Source organism: Bison bison, unplaced genomic scaffold (assembly GCF_000754665.1).
Source record: "Bison bison bison isolate TAMUID 2011002044 unplaced genomic scaffold, Bison_UMD1.0 scf7180017864111, whole genome shotgun sequence".
NCBI lineage: Eukaryota > Metazoa > Chordata > Mammalia > Artiodactyla > Bovidae > Bison > Bison bison.
The window spans coordinates 594,681-612,174 of record NW_011494683.1 but is presented as its reverse complement, the minus strand read 5'-3'; the positions used below and the strand labels follow the sequence as shown (position 1 = coordinate 612,174).

The window sequence follows — 17,494 nt, the reverse complement described above, 5'->3', positions numbered from 1 at the left end:
TATCATATATGGTATATATGAAGCTACCTATATTCAAAATTATGTTTACCCTCAGCCTAACATATTGTTACTAGCAGGCATTCAAAAATTTTTTTTTATCCAATGACTTGAGGTGACTTAAGAGTCAAATATAAGCAAAATATAAGTAAGGGATAAGACAGAATGGACACCAGGTAAAAGAAGTCGAGAGAAAAGATATCAAGCATCAGAGGAAGCAGGGGGAAGAGATATCATCAGGAATTAGAATATTATTGCATTTAAACACTGATCCTCATTTTTTGGCCAACTAATGAAAAAATATAGAATATGAATATTTGTTTTAAATAATGTAATTATTTTATTTCTGTTGTTTCAATTATGATACCTTTTTCCTAGATACGTAACCATGGTATCAATCAGTCACATAATACTTGTTAGTACTGAAGTAATTTAAGCTTAAAATGGATATTGTCTATGTGACTTTAAATACTGTCTACTTTATTTTGACAATATATAAAGTAAGCAACGTATGGCTATAGTATTTTGAAACAAATACATGTTTAGAGTAAAGAGAGATGGCCTTTATGAATGATTGATACTTTTAAATATTAACATGGGACTTAGAATTTTATCAGCAAGAGAGACTTTAATGTTTGAAATCTTTTGTAAATAACACGTATATGCTGGTTATTGAAAACGTTCTTTCAACATATCCACCTTAAACTCTAGGTCTCTAAATTAATCTAACTGTCTTCACAACAGGTAGAATTTAAACACAACTGCGTGTATTTGTGGAAGTCACAAGTTAAAGGATAGAATAACCCTGGAATGAAACTCCTTTGCTCTCTGAGCGGCTGCACACCTAGCTGATGGTCGACAAGGGAGTGGCAAAAAGAATGAAGAAAATCTCATAAATTGACTCTGCTGCTGCTGCTAAGTCGCTTCAGTCGTGTCCGACTCTGTGCGACCCCAGAGACAACAGCCCACCAGGCTCCGCTGTCCCTGGGATTCTCCAGGCAAGAACACTGGAGTGGGTTGCCATTTCCTTCTCCAATGCATGAAGTGAAAAGTGAAGGTGAAGTTGCTCAGTCGTGTCCGACTCTTCGCGACCCCATGAACTGCAGCCTACCAGGCTCCTCTGTCCATGGGATTTTCCAGGCAAGAGTACTGGAGTGGGGTGCCATCACCTTCTCTGAAATGACTCTAGATAACTGCATTTTCCCCTTTCCTATAAAAGCACCAACTGAAAACCCCCATTTTAGTGCACTGTAGCAAGAAAGCAAGCAACAAATCAAGGGAGGGCCTATATGGAGTGTCTGAAAAATTCTGGCACTCAGAAAGGGAGTCTGTACACACAGGTCATTGCTGCTGTTGTTTGGTCGCTCAGTTGTGTCTGATTCTTTGCGACCCCATGGACTGCAGCACACAAGGCTTCCTGGTCCTTCACTAATCTCCAGAAGTTTGCTCAGACGCACGTCCATGGAGTCGATGATGCCATCCAGCCATCTCATCCTCTGTCGCCCTCTTATCCTCCTGTCTTCAATCTTTCCCAGCATCAGGGTCTTTTCCAGTGAGTCCACAGGTTTGAAATCTCAAATCTGGGACTGAAAGCCCACAAGGATGATCTGGTTGGGCTGTTTTCACTTTTGATTTTGTGAAAGAAGTCAATTATCTTTATAACTAACTTATATAAATGAATTATTTACATCAGGAAAATGGCAACGTCTTCATGTATAAATTCAGAAACGAGCTGAGCATTACTGTTACTGTAAATGGCTACAGTTTTATCTTATTCGCCTTGTTCTGTGGGGGGACTGTACTTCTCGGTTTGTGGGATCTTAGTTCCTGGAGCAGGGATCGAACCTGAGCACCCAGGAAGCTTGAAGTCCTAAGCACTGGACCTCTGGGGCATTTCCCCTTTTCATGCTATAGCTGAAAAGTTCATGCCCTTTTATCAGCCTCTCCCTATTTCCCCCACCCCTAGCCCCTGGCAACCACTTTTCTGTTTTTATGAGTTTGATGTTTAAAAAAACAAATTCCACATATACGTGATATCATGTAGAATTTATCTACTGTCTGGCTTTTTCACTTAAGATACTGTACTCAAAGTCTATCTCCGTGTTGTCAGGAATGGCAAGATTTCCTACACGGCTGAATAATAGTCACCTGTGTGTATAACATCTTCTTTATCCATTGACAGTCACTTACATTGTTTCCATATTTTGGCTACTGTGAATAATGTTGCTATAAACATGGGTGTGCAAGTAGAAATAGCTCTTTGAAGTCCTTTTTTCAGTTACTTTAGATAAATACTTAGAAGTGGCATGTTGGATCATAGGGTCGCTCTATTTTTCAGTAAATGGCTACAGCTCTGAACATTAGATCATTCTAGAAAAAATAACTAACGTAAGGTCTTGAGTTCCTAGAGGCTGTCCCATGCCCTCTCTTTCCCAGGGACAACAGAAATACTAACCGATTCTGCAGAAGTCCCCTTCCCAGCCGGGACTGCAGCAGCACGTTCCCGTAGGGGTGCAGTAGCCGTTCCGACAGAGCCGGGAGCACTCGGATGTTAGGGTCTGGGCAGGCTGGACCACAGCCCTGCATTCCTCAGGCATCAGAGGTCTGCATCAAAAGACAAAATCAAAAGTGCATTTTGGTTGAAAATCAGTACTGGGATAAAATCGAGTGATTGTGTAGCTTACAAAGCATGTCTCTTCCTTTCTATGGAAATTCTTCTTTTAAGTCACTCAGACAGAAAGGTCATCGACTTTCTAAGAAAACATACACCCATGAGAAAACAAAATAACCAGTTTTGAATCAAAGGGAACACATTAAACATGGTTAAGAAACTTTATCACGATCAAGATTCATTGATTAAAAATGTAATTACATTACACCAATATTTTGGTGGGGCTTCCCTGGTGGCTCAGCGGTAGAGAATCCGCCTGCAGTGCAGGAATGCAATGAGATGCGGGATTGATCCCTGGGTGGGGAAGATCCCCTGGAGAAGGAAATAACAACCCATACCAGTATTCTTGCCTGGAGAATTCTATGGACAGAGGAGCCTGGTGGGCTGCAGTGCATGGGGTCACAAAGAGCGGGACATGACTGAAGCGACTGAGCACACACACAATTTTTTGGCATCTAAGAATTCCTAGCAATTACAATTAAAAAAATGAAGATATATGGATATTTTAAAGGTTTTTTTTTCCTCTAGGACTCCAAACTAACCCTGGTGGCTCAGCTGGTAAAAGCGTCTGCCTACAATTCGGGAGACCCGGGTTCGATCCCTGGGTGGGGAAGATCCCTGGAGAAGGAAATGGCAACCCACTCCAGTATTCTTGCCTGGAAAACCCCATGGACAGAGGAGCCTGATAGGCTACAGTCCATGGGGTCGCAAAGGGTTGGACACGACTGAGCAACTTCACTTTACTTCCAAAAGTTTTTAGGAAGAGAAAAAATAGGGATATTTGGCAATATTAGGGGGCTGAAGGCAGTCATTAAAATGAGTGCTTGTAGCCTAGAAAGCTTTGAAATTGCTTTTTATTTCATTTTCATGTTTCTTTTGAGATACTTTTTCCCAGAATGACTGGTCTTGAAAGGACATAAATAATACATGTGTGTTTCTGGACTCAAAGTTTAAACTCTCTATGCAATAAATGATCTAAATAGAGAGATTTTTATATACGTATGTGTATATGTGTACATACATATTTTTATAATTTTACTTTATCCTGCTATAAAGAAAAAGAATGCTAATAGTAGCAAACAAAAGTATCTTATCTGTCACTTAAAAAGTCACAGACTTTGTTTTAACTGCTCGACAACTGCCATCATTTAAAGAAGGACCAAGCTGCCTCCAGAAAATTGTCATAAGTCTTCATGTTTTTGAGTGAGAGGTTATCTTTCAAGGCGGTTCAGGCTAGAAGCATGATCCCAACTGCTCATGACCTCATCTTTGAGAAAAAATTTGCAATGGCCCTTTGCTATCAGTCACCTCTACCTGCGCCTCAGTGTGGTGAGAAAGCTCTTTTCAGGGAAGGAATGTAAACAAACGCTCCATCACCAGTCAAATCACCACCATGAAGAAGGCCAAGTCAGTTGGAGTCCTTAAGTACCATAACAAAGAAGGTGATAATTATGGGTCAGGACCACCACAGAGCTAAATGATACAGCTTTCTGAGAGAAGCAAATAATTAGGCCCCGCAGCCTTAGTTTTTTTGAGACAGGTTATCTTGTTATGCCCCATGGCAATGTGAACTGTGATCATAATTTGAGGTCTGATCTGAGACTGTTTCTACAATGACTCAAAACCATATTTAAAATATCCAGTGACTTCTTTAGCTCTTCTCTCCAATTAAAACCCACTCTCTGTTGAAAGTGTTGTTTGGGATGAACATGTATGCACTGCTATATATAAAACAGATATCTAATACGAACCTAATGGATAGCACAGGGAATTCTGCTCAATATTCTGCAATATTCTAAATGAGAAAAGAATTTGAAAGAGAATAGATACATATATATGTAGAACTGAATCCCTTTGCTGTACACCTGAAATGAACACAACATTGTTGATCAACCATCAGTTCCATTCAGTTCAGTTCAGTCGCTCTTTGCGACCCCATGAATCGAAGCACGCCAGGCCTCCCTGTCCATCACCAACTCCCCGAGTTCACTCAGACTCACGTCCATTGAGTCAGTGATGCCATCCAGCCATCTCATCCTCTGTCGTCCCCTTCTCCTCCTGCCCCCAATCCCTCCCAGCATCAGTCTTTTCCAATGAGTCAACTCTTCGCATGATCAACCATACTCCAATATAAAATAAAAATTTTTTTAAATAAATTACTGATTTTTGCAACTATTGTGACAATTCAGAAAACTCCCTTAGATTGACTCACCCTTTTATTTAAATCTAGAAATGGTCCAGTTTATGTGAAGGTACTTAAGACATTCTACATTTTCACTCTGAACACACTAATATTTTCCTTGTCTCTCCCCACCACTCCCTGCCCCAAAGAAGTCTTTCTGGGAATAAGGGCAGAGGGTGATATGGTGGAGAAAACATTAAATGGCCAAGGAAAGTGAGGGAAAAATCTTTGCCTTCTTATTTTGAATAGCCCAAGTCTGCTCAATTTTTCCCTCACATAAAATTCTTATTTTGTTTGAGATACTATGGTGGCATTTTGACCATCAGAAGAGCAGTTTCTCAGAAGTCATGATGTTCTTCTGAATTACAGATCACCACATTTACTGAGTGATATTTGGTGAACAGGTATTGTTCACATTTTCCTGGCAACTGAGATTCTATTTATCCAGTTCTATTTAGGCTACCCACTCCAGTATTCTTGGGTTTCCCTCGTGGCTCAGCTGGTAAAGAACCCACCTGTAATGTGGGAGACGGGTTCGATCCCTGGGTTGGAAAGATGCCCTGGAGAAGGGAAAGGCTACCCACTCCACTATTCTGGCCTAGAGAATTCCATGGATTGTATAGTCCATAGGGTTGCTAAGAGTCAAACACGAATGATTGATTTTCGTTTTCACTTCATTTGTTACTAATGAACAAATGTTACGTGTGAACTAATGATCGTTTCACTTCATTTGTTCATGCCCTTTCCAATTTATTCAAGAAAAGAGACCCAGAAGTACAATGTGTCAGGAATATGTTACATGCGATGGAAAATGTGCAGTCAACAAAGCTCACATGCTACTTGATTATATGGTTTACACCTGAGCAGATGAATCTAAAGACAAGACACCATGTGATCAAGAATGACTTTGATCAAACAGCTACAACCAGAAGATGTTGCCTGTCTGAAGCAAAGTATAGGGTCACTGAGCCACGTGCACTGGGAACAGATACGGCAGTCGGATGCACAGGGATTCACAAGCATGGTTTTTCAGGGCAGGATATCTGATCCTTGTTTCCCCGCTGATCCTCCAATTAGACAGTTTGATTGATTTTCACCAAACATTCAAATGTGTGTAAACTCAGATTATGGAGGGAATTCTGATTTTTTTTTTTTTTTAATTTTGCTTAAGATAGAGCAAGTGCTTATCTATCTGCAGATGCGATTGCTTCATGCTTGGGCTTGTTTAGTTTATATAAGACTGTGTGGCTGTCATATATAAACATGATTCGCTTAAATTTTTATTTAATTACCTACAAAAATAACTTTATTCTTTTATGAAGTTGACAACTAACATTCCTCACTTAGCATGTTAAAATCCGCCCCTCCCTTCCCTTTAAACTATTATTCTATTGGGAACCCTTGAACATGAAAATGTACATCAAACATAGCCCATCACTTATTGGACCTCACTTTCCTTAAGGAATGAGGAGTCCTAGTTCTTCTTTCCCTTCCCCATTGATATAAGCTTTCTGAGGGCAAAATCTGTACATGCAGTCCTCTTCGAGTCCAGCCACTGACTGCCAGGCACTATACTCTTCATGGGGAGAAGACAAAGACAAAACAGAATCCTGGTCCTCATGGAGACCACTGTGGGGCAGACAGGCGAACACCAAAGTGTGAGGCAGTAGGATCTTTGCTATGACAGAGGGCATAGGAAGTCATTAGGAATACAGACGAGGGCGCAATTAATTTAGGGTTGAGGGATACGATAGAAAGATGATATTTAAGCTACCCAAGTATTTTATCTCCTCAACTACTTACAGTCCTAGGAGGTAGGAAAAGACCATGGAATTTCAATATGTTTATTGAACTAAATGCATACAGTAGAAACTTTTTCAAATCTAGAATATAAATTCCATGAAGACCAATAATTCCCTCTCTTCTCTTGTGTCCTTTCAGGACCCATAAGAGTGCATAGCACATGCAGGATGCTTATTAAAAATCTGCTGAATGAATGAAATGAGTGTAATTTTAAAAGGGTGTTTGGTTCCTTAAAATTCTGTTGAGTGATGATATTAGGAACAGACAATTTAGGGGAGGCATATGATTAAAACTGTACCACTACACTTTTATATCATAAGCATAAAACTAAATTCATTGTATTTCCTTCTGTTGCCTAAATTAACTCAAGTCTTAAAAAATTCTTCCAAGACACAATTAAATTCATTTTAAATAAAGCATTTTTACACTAATTATAATTATAACAAATAAACAACAGGCTAAAAAGTAAGCAAGACATAAAGAGATAAGATTATTTTCTCCTCCAGTTGGGAATTAAGTCAACACATCAAAATTCATTTTTCTAATAATATATTTGACAAAGCCTGACAAAGATTGTTGGAGAGCTCAACCATTTCTTTTCTCCACACATACTCTGTTCTAGGGACATTTCTTCCTTCCATTGAAAGAAGGAAGTTTCCTTTACATGGAATAAATAAGAATTAAGAAAAGGGAATAGAAGAAGTAAATGTGAACTTTATTGTCACCTTGAAATAGACCATCTCGTATTTCAAAATTATTACATATACACACCTACATGGGATCTAAACACAAATCCAGAGTATATACCTGTGATAGATACACTCATTTTTCATTCTTAATTTTTATTGAACCAGGAATTTGGGCATTTTAATATAGCCTTAATAAGAATTGCTTAAATAGTATTCTCCTTTTAAACAATTATTTTTTAAACTTTTAGACCCTTACATCTACTGAATGAAGTCTGAGATAGCTTTCAAAACAGAAACTTACCTAAGAAGATATTTAGGTTTTTAATAAAGAATATATGGTGTCCATTTGTTGACAGTTATTCTCCATAATTCTCAGAAATTTAATTTAAATTTCCTAATTAGAAAAACACATTTCCTAATCCCTTTACACATGACAAATAATGAAACACTAAAGGGTTAGAACAGAAAACTACCCAACATTTCCTAATCTATAAAAGCATTGTTTTCAGAAATGTAAGACATTTTCTTAGAAATCTACTTTGATTCATTTTGTGTAGTAGTACAAAGCTTTAGATACTTTCTTGAAATAAAGGAGAATATTGAGAAACCCAAGTAATTTATAACACACATCATATCATGATGATTTTTTGTGAATAGCTAAGGCCAATGGTGACTGTCTCTGTGTAGTGGGTTAAAGAATGATTTTAATTTTAGGATCTTTAATTTAATAAGTGACTGACTCAATCAATGGGAAGTCTCTATCCATCTGTATGGACGCACAGGGATAAGATCTGTCTTAGCAGGCCTGATCTTCAGAGTGAGTGCTGCAGAGACCGATCTATTGTGTCTTTTACAAAAAGTAAAGTGTTCATTCTGAAATTTTTTTAAGGGGTTCAGATTTTAAATTCATGTTATTATAAAACAAGGTACACTGATCACGAGTAATACTCTTTTATAAGATTCTGAATCGTTGAAAGTTTCAGAAGATGTGCTCATTCTTCAGCTTCTCTTAGTGTTCTGCTTGAGGTGATTTAGGAGGTGATGTAAGAACTGTCTTACTCTTTTTTTTTCTTGTGGAATCTTATTTCCCTGAGTGGGGATCAAACTCAGGCCCTCAACAGTCAGAGAGCAGAGTCCTAACCACTAGACCACCAGGGAATTCCCTTATTCCTTTATCCACAGTCATGTTGGGACACATGGAAAAGTGATCCCTTACAACTAAAACCTTTGCAAAACTATTTTCCTTTTTTTTTTGGCAACTAGTCATCTTTATAATAGAAAGTAGAAAATTAAATTATACAATTGTTGTTGTTTAGTCACTCAGTTGTGTCTGACTGTTTGTGACTCCATGCAGCGTAGCCTGCCAGGCTCCTCTGTCCACGGGATTTCCCAGGCAAGAATATAGGAGTAGGTTGCCATTCCTTCTCCAGGGATCTTCCTGATCTAGGGATCAAACCTGTATCTTCTGAATTGGTAGAAGGGTTCTTTACCACTGAACCCCAAAAATTATAAAATGGGGAATAATAAAAGGATCCTAATGGAAATTCTAAGGAGGAATAGAGAAAATATTTCTAGTCTAGTATTTGCAATTGGAGAATTGTAGTATGTGTGACTTCAGCATTATTTACATAGTCCAAACTGAGCTTCTGATATCCACACCTCAGTCTTGACCCTCAGACTTCCCAAGTGGTGCTGGTGGTAAAGAACCCACCTGCTAATGCAGGTAACATAAGAGATTCAGGTTCAATTCCTAGGTCAGAAAGATCCCCTGGAAGAGGGCATGGCAATCCACTCCAGTATTCTTGCCTGGAGAATCCCATGGACAGAGGAGCCTAGAAGGCTACAGTTGATAGGTCTGCAAAGAGTCGGACATGACTGAAGTGACTTGGCATGCACACAATCCTGATCCTCCTACAAGGAGGGAGGAGCTGCTCTATTTCAGTTAATGGCAGCTCCCTTTTTTTTTTTTTTTGCCAAACTATTTTCATGTTTTCTTCCAATTCTCATGAGGTAGGAAAAACTGTTAAGTCTAAATTCTCATTACTCACTGTGACACAGAACAGCAGCCTTAGCACCACCTAGGAGTTTGTCAGAAATGTAGAATCTCAGGCCCCTCCCAGACATATAGAATCAGAGCCTGCACTTCACTCAATTTATCAAGAGATTCACATGCATAGTCAAGTTACAGAGGGACTTTTCTAATTTAGGGCCATTCCCAGCCAATGGTGATTAATGGGGGGCCATAAATTAATGTGGTCAGGAGCTTCCAGGACTGAACATTCTGCAATCTTTACTAGATGGAATATGACCTCTGCCCAAGGAGGCAGCCTTCCTGCACCACTAGATTTGATGGCTTAATGATCTCCTCACTCTGCAAGCATTTGGATACATAGGTGATAATCCATAAACATGCATAGGTTCTAAAATCATGACTCAGCACTTTTGCCTCAAAAAAAAAAAATTAATGGAAAACTTCTCATGATTGGTGAGATTTTTACTATTTTCCCATTTGTATAGCTTGAGGCATAGGAATGAGGACTAGTATATTAGTACTGTGTCATCTTTTTTTTGTGTGTGTGTGTGTCATCTTTTAAATACTCATTTTAGGATCCTTCTCCAAGGTCAACATACAAAGGAATTTTTGTTTATTTTCAGTTTGGATAATTTTTTTGGTTTGGGTGGTCACTAAATTCTTCTTTTTCAGGTTGACATTTCTATTTTCAAGGTGTCAGTTTACCCATGAGGAGTAGAAGCCTGGATTCCGACTACATATAACCATTTTGTAGCACCTGTTAAAATGATAATACACCATACAAATTCAATTTGGCTGTGAGGAATCTTATATATTCATAATGCAATCCTATTCCAGGTCAGAGAACAGAGACTATGGAATCTGTTTCTGTGTTATCATGCAAAACTGGTTTCACAGGACTTCATGGCTATATAGAGGGCAATACACATTTCCTAACCACATTTTTCAAGTACCATTTGAGATCTATCAAAAAATTGAATGTTTTAAGAGCTACTTGCTTTCATTTCCTTCTTAAGGAATGCCTTCTTTGATATTATATCACATGTAGGCCACTTAGAAAAATCTTTTTATGTACGTCCTCTGTAAACCCTGATATTGGAATGAAGGAAAAGAAAACAAATTTAAGAATACCTCTGAAGTTATATACATTGTTGGTCTTATTAAACATTATTAATTTGTACTGTATATTTCTATAATTCAAATTTAGAATGGGAAAACCAGTGCTCTACCTTATTTCTCAAACCACTGCATTTTTCTGTTCTCAAAATTTCTCATTTTTCTGTTCTGAAAGGCACTGAAGAGCAGGGCTAGGCTTGGGCTCTTTGCTCTGGGGCCAAGCGAAAGTGAAGTCGCTCAGTTGTGTCCAACTCTTTGAGACTCCATGGACTGTAGCCTACCAGGCTTCTCTGTCCATGGGATTTTCCAGTACCAGAGGGGGTTGCCTTTTCCTTCTCCAGGGGATCTTCCCGACCCAGGGATTGAATCCAGGTCTCCCGCATTGCAGGCAGACACTTTACCCTCTGAGCCACCAGGGAAGGTTGACTTTATTCTAAGGTCCGTGACTTAACTGCTGAGCACATGATCACTTAGACATAGGAGTGTCCATAGTCTGTCCACACATTTGTTCCCCCATAGTGCCCACTCCTTTGTTATCTATGTCTGTGTCGCTATTTCTGCTTGGCAGATAAGATCATCTATACCATTTTTCTAGATTCTACATATATGCATTAATATAACAATATTTGTTGGACTGCCTAGTGCTATTGTCGTTCAGTTACTCAGTTGTGTCTGACTCTTTGCAACCCCATGGACTGCAGCACCCCAGTCTTCCCTGTCCTTCACCATCTCCCTGTCTTCACCTTTGCTCAAACTCATGTCTATTGAATCAGTGATGCCATTCAACCATCTCATCTTCTATCATCCCCTTCTCCTCCTGCCTTCAGTCTTTCCCAGCATCAGGGTCTTTTCCAATGAGTTGGATCTTCGAATCAGATGGCCAAAGTATTGGAGCTTCAGCTTCAGCTTCAGTCCTTCTGATGAATAGTCAGGGTTGATTCCCTTTAGGATTGATTGGTTTGATTTCCTTGCTGTCCAAGGGACTCTGAATAGTCTTCTCCAGCACCACAGTTCAAAGGCATCAATTCTTCAGTGCTCAGCCTTTTTTATTGTCCAGCTCTCACATCCATACATCAGTGCAGTTGCTCAATGTCTCTGACTCTTTGCGGCCCCATGGCTATCCTGTCCATCACCAACTCCCAGAGCTTACTCAAACTCATGTCCATAGAGTTGGTGATACCATCCAACCATCTCATCTTCTGTCGTCCCTTTCTCCTCTTGCCTTCAATCTTCCCCAGCATCAAGGGCTTTCCCAATGAGTCAGTTCTTCGCATCAGGTGGCTCAAGTATTGGAGTTTTAGCTTCAGCATCAGTCCTTCCAATGAATATTCAGGACTGATTTCCTCTAGGATGGACTAGTTGGATCTCCTTGCAGTCCAACGGACTCTCAAGAGTCTTCTCCAATAACACAGGTCAAAAGCAGCAATTCTTCAGTTTTCTTTATAGTCCAACTCTCACATCCATACATGACTACTGGAAAAATCATATGTTTGACTAGATGGGCCTTTGTTGGTGAAGTAATGTCTCTGCTTTTTAATATGCTGCCTAGGTTGGTCATAGCTTTTCTTCCAAGGAGCAAGCATCTTTTAATTTCATGGCCACAGTGATTTTGGAGCCTCCCAAAATAAAATCTCTCACTGTTTCCATTGTTTCCCCATCTATTTGCCATGAAGTGATGGGACCAGATGCCATGGTCTTAGTTTTCTGAATGTTGAGTTTTAAGCCAACTTTTCCACTCTTCTCTTTCACTTTCATCAAGAGGCTCTTTAGTTCTTCTTCACTCTCTGCCATAAGTGTGGTGTCATTTGCATATCTGAGGTTATTGATATTTCTCCCAGCAACCTTGATTCTGGCTTGTGCTTCATCCAGCCTGGCATTTCACATGATGTACTCTGCACATGAGTTAAATAAGCAGAGTGACAATATACAGCCTTGATGTACTCCTTTCCCAATTCTGAACCAGTCTGTTGTTCCATGTCCAGTTCTAACTGTGGCTTCTTGACCTGCATGGAGGTTTTGCAGGAGGCAGGTGAGGTGGTCTGGTATTCCCATCTCTTTAAGAATTTTCCACAGTTTGTTGTGATCTACACTGTCAAAGGCTTTAGCATAGTCACTGAAGCAGATGTTTTTCTGGAATTCTCTAGCTTTTTCTATGATCCAACAGATGTTGGCAATTTAATCTCTAGTTTCTCTGCCTTTTCTAAATCCAGCTTGTACATCTGGAAGTTCTCAAGTTCACACACTGTGGAAGCCTAGCTTGAAGGATTTTGAGCATTACTTTCGTGTGAAAAGACTGCTGTTGTGCAGTAGTGTTAATGAAATTATTAGAAAGTTCACAAATACCTCCTCAGTTTTGTTCAATGGTTAAAGATACAAACCGAATAAAAGCAGATATCGAAGCCACTTACACCTTTCAGTAATTTCACATTCAACTTTATCCTCATGAGATAGGGCTGACCTTGTTACTCCCAAGTTTAGAAGATTAGAACATGGATGAAAATATGAAATAACTCTCATACAGCCTAAGTCAAGATAATCTGGAATTCTTTTCTAGCATAGATTTTTACTCAACTGGTCCTCTTCAGGAACAAAGGGAGCTAGGCACTGTATTTCAGGCCCTTTATTAACCTCCTATCCAAACACCACCAGCAAGATACACAAGTATCTAAAAGGGTGTGTGAATTGCCTTCATTCAACTTTATCAGCTTAACTCAATGCATGTATTTCCAGGGGGAAATTAGGAAATGAAAAGGTATATATTTCCTTGAAAGGAAAACCTAGGAGAAATGACTAATGAAACTAGATAAGGTTGTTTGCTTTTAGGGAGAAACAAAGTCCAATTTTATTAAATTGCCTTAGGTGTTTCTTGTACTATTTTTGTTATGTCTTTAATTCAGAAACTGGTCTACTATAATTATTAGAAAAACAGGCATTTCACTTTAACTCAGTGGACTTGTTCCTGAAAAATCTTGTATAATAAAAATAAGGTTTATAGGAAAAATAGAGCTGGGGCAGACTCCTCAAGATCTATGCAACTGTGTACCTAAAGCACTAACAAAAGTAAAACGTGGTGCCATGGAGAGGGTATCCCAGGGATACCAGAGATCACCTGCAGGTGGAGGAGAGATTCACTCAGGGGAGATGAGAAGCACAGAAAATATCGTATATTAATGCATAAATGTGGAATCTAGAAAATGGTGTACATGATATTATTTGCAAAGCATAAATAGAGACACAGATGTAGAGAACAAATATATGGATACCAAAAGGGAAAGGAGAGGGGTGGGAGGAATTTGGAGACTGGGACTGACATACACGTACGCTATTGATACTGTGTATAAAATAGTAGGTTTCCCAGGTGGCTCAGTGGTAAAGAATCCACCTGCCAAATCCCTGGGTTGGGAAGATCCCCTGGAGGAGGAAATGGCAACCCACACTATTCTTGCCTGAAAAATCCCACGGACAGAGAAGCCTGGGCCACTGTCCATGGGGTCACGCAGAGTCAGATACGACTGAGTGACTGAGCATGCAAGTATAAAATAGGTAACTAATGAGAACCTGGTGTACACCACAGGGAACTCTACTTAATGCACTGAGGTGACCTATGTGGGAAGGAAGTCCAAAGGGGAGACATACATACATATGCACAGCTGACTCACTTTGATGCACGGCAGAAGCTAACACAACAGTATAAAGCAACTGCTTCCCTGGTGGCTCAATGGTAAAGAATCCGTCTGCAATGCAGGAGACCCGGGTTTGATGCCTGGGTTGGGAAGATCTGGAGGGCATGGCAACCCACTCTAGTACTCTTGCCTAGAGAATCCCATGGACAGAGGAGCTTGGCAGGCTACAGTCCTTAGGATCACACAGTCGGACATGACTGAAGCAGCAGCATACTCCAATAAAAATTAATTAAAACACACACACACACAAAACCAAAAACCACAGAAGTGAGGCTTTGATCTCAGGAGGAAGTGAAACCTGCGAAGAGCCATGCAATGGCCCTGGGGTTGGGTGGGGGAACTCAGCGCCATGCTTCTTTCTTGTTTTAACTCAACTGGGGAGGCTCCTTCTGCCTGGACAAGTCAGGCTGAGGCCTTGATCCTCTTGTCATTCTGGCTTTAGTTGCTTGGAAAGCTACATAATTTCCATGTTATGCAACCATCCTTTTTTTTATAGGTGAGTTAATTAGTCTGAAAGTAAATCACAGCATAGCAGAACAGACTGGACCAGGAAGCCAAATTATGGTGAGTTTTACCCATCTTGGTACCTATTGCCTTCTGGACCATTAATTTGGCAATTTACAACTTACCATGTTTTGACATAATTTTGTTGTTCCAGAGTGGCAATATTTATCTCTGAGAACATTGCTAATGTTTTAGACAATGTGTGCAATCTCTTGATTTAAGACAAAAATAAGCTCCTTAGAGAAAAGGACTAAATTCTCATGTATATTATCCCTTCATAATGCATAATGGAGGCTACCCACTTTAGTATATTCTTGGGCTTCCCTGGTGGCTCAGCTGGTAAAGAATCTGCCTGCAATGCAGGAGACCTGGGTTTGATCCTGGGTTGGGAAGATCCCCTGGAGAAGGGAAAGGCTACCCACTCCACTAATCTGGCCTGGAGAATTCCATGGACTGTATAGATCATGGGGTCACAAAAAGTCGAACACGACTGAGAAACTTTCACTTTCACTTCACTTTCATAATACAATACCTTGCACACAGGAGACAAGCCAAAGATACCTGCAGACTCATTAAATCTCATGATTCAATCTTGTATAACTAGACTTACTCTGATAGAAAATAAAAACTGAAAAATTAGGGTTCAATAAAAAGTCAATGCAATTGCACCCTAATATAAAGAAGGAATCAAATTCTGTTCAGAATTTTATGTCCAAAATAAATTTTTTTAACTTAAAAACATAACTTATAAGCCATAAGTGATAAAAATATTAGACACTAAATAAGAAACACTGGTGACCAATGTTTTAAGTGGGAAGTAAGATTTGGAACAAGTTTATATCCTTTAAAATAGCACAAAAATGTCAGCTTAAATTCTCTTTGAAGACTATCAGGATGACAAATTTTCAAATATTGATGTTACACCTTTCAATTCACTTGTCAATATTGATAAAAATGAGGCATTTAAGCAACAGTTTTTTTAATCAAGTAAAGTGAATTAGTTAAAAAAAATGATACTAGGGTACAATATGTGTCTTTAGAAAGCGCATCTTCCTCTAGAAAGCCTTTTTTACAAATTTATGTGGCTGTTCCATGCAAGATTAAATCTGTCTTTATCTAAAGAACTGCAATATCTGATGGTATACTGTCTTACAATAAAAGTATGATATTCAGAAGGTCTGGTAACAGATTTCCACCATTGTCCCAGGCAGGGAAGAAACATGGATATTGAAAAGAAATGCTTTTAATTATCCTTCAATAAAAAATAAATTATTAACAAAATAAACAAAAAAAGAAATGCTTTTAAAAGTTTTTGACTCAACAAATGAGTCTCTTTTTGAAGACTGTATTTTTAGCTACTCATATTCTCCATTTTCGGAGAAGGCAATGGCACCCCACTCCAGTACTCCTGCCTGGAAAATCCCATGCACGGGGGAGCCTGGTAGGCTACAGTCCATGGGGTCGCTGAGGGTCGGACACGACTGAGTGACTTCACTTTCACTTTTTACTTTCATGCATTGGAGAAAGAAGTGGCAACCCACTCCAGTGTTGCCTGGAGAATCCCAGGGATGGGGGAGCCTGGTGGGCTGCCGTCTATGGGGTCACACAGAGTCGGACACGACTGAAGTGACTTAGCGGCAGCATTCTCCATTTTCTGCCTTTTTAACAAATGCCACTTGTAAGTGGCAATTCAATCAAGTTTTCATAGCAATCTGTACAATTACTCTAGGAACTGATATACCAACATTCAAAATTAATAGTTTAAGAAAGACTATATAATTAATATAAAGCAGAAAATTCCCTCGAATACTGTGGTCACATGTGACATCTTCAGGAAATAGGATCTAAATATAAGAAGTCTTATAGTATAGGCTTTTAAAATAACAGGGTCATTTCAATAAAAAATTTTAATAAATTATGATATAATATTTTGTATGTATCTTGAAATAGGTGATGGTGCAACATAGACTTATATGGACTATTTGAGTGTCTTTAAGTATGTCTGTGTACATATATACACATACAACAAGTCTTGGTAAAGAATGAATAAAATTCCAGTTATCCTTAGACAATATATTATATATGCATTCTCATCCATTCATTAAAAGTTTATCTCATTCCATTCTTTTGTAATATATCTTTAAATTTTCATATGCTTCTGGCAATTTAGGAAGGATTTGCTAGCTAAAAATATTGTGCACCACAACATAAGCTATAGCATATTAAGAATAAAATGTAAGCGGGCACATAAGTGTATGCCATTTTTGGTGATTGGGAATGTAGAAAAACCATAGCAAAAATGTGGACCATGCTTCCCTTGTCTTTTTGACTTCAAATCCACCATGCTGAATGGATTTTTATAAGGCATATACTTGTTCATGACCTCTAGTGTTAAGAAATTCTGTCATGTTTGAAAACTAGTCCCTCGTCGAGCCTGTGTCCCTGTTAATAGCTGAGAGGTCAATGGAGCTGCTAAACAGTTTGTATTACCGTCAGGGTGGCCTGAAAACACCGCCCGCAGCAAGAGGACTTGGCAGCTGGGTCAACAGGCACTGTGGGGATTTATCAACCTAGGGAGGCCACTTGCATAAAACTCCGACTGATGAATTGGGACTAGACTGGCTTATTGGGCTAAACCCTCTCCATTATGCACGGCTTTCTTTAGGATGGCAGAGCTGCCTGCCAGCTCCCTGAGACATATGCGAAGGATAAACAGAACCAATTTCCTCTCATGAAGTGATTTTTTTTTTGTGGGGAAAAAAAAAAAGCACTCTTCAGCATCCAGCATACTAAGGAGTAGGATGAAGATATTAAGAA

At 39.2% G+C, this 17,494-nt stretch overlaps 1 protein-coding gene across 1 annotated transcript in view; it reads right to left on the bottom strand.

Annotated features, from left to right (window-relative positions):
* HHIP (hedgehog interacting protein) overlaps window positions 1-17,494 on the bottom strand; it is a 115,614-nt gene that overhangs the window by 8,105 nt on the left and 90,015 nt on the right. Inside the window, exon 12 of the mRNA XM_010839119.1 lies at window positions 2,453-2,601. Within this exon, the coding sequence (XP_010837421.1) occupies window positions 2,453-2,601 (149 nt within the window). The remainder of the gene's footprint in view (window positions 1-2,452; window positions 2,602-17,494) is intronic.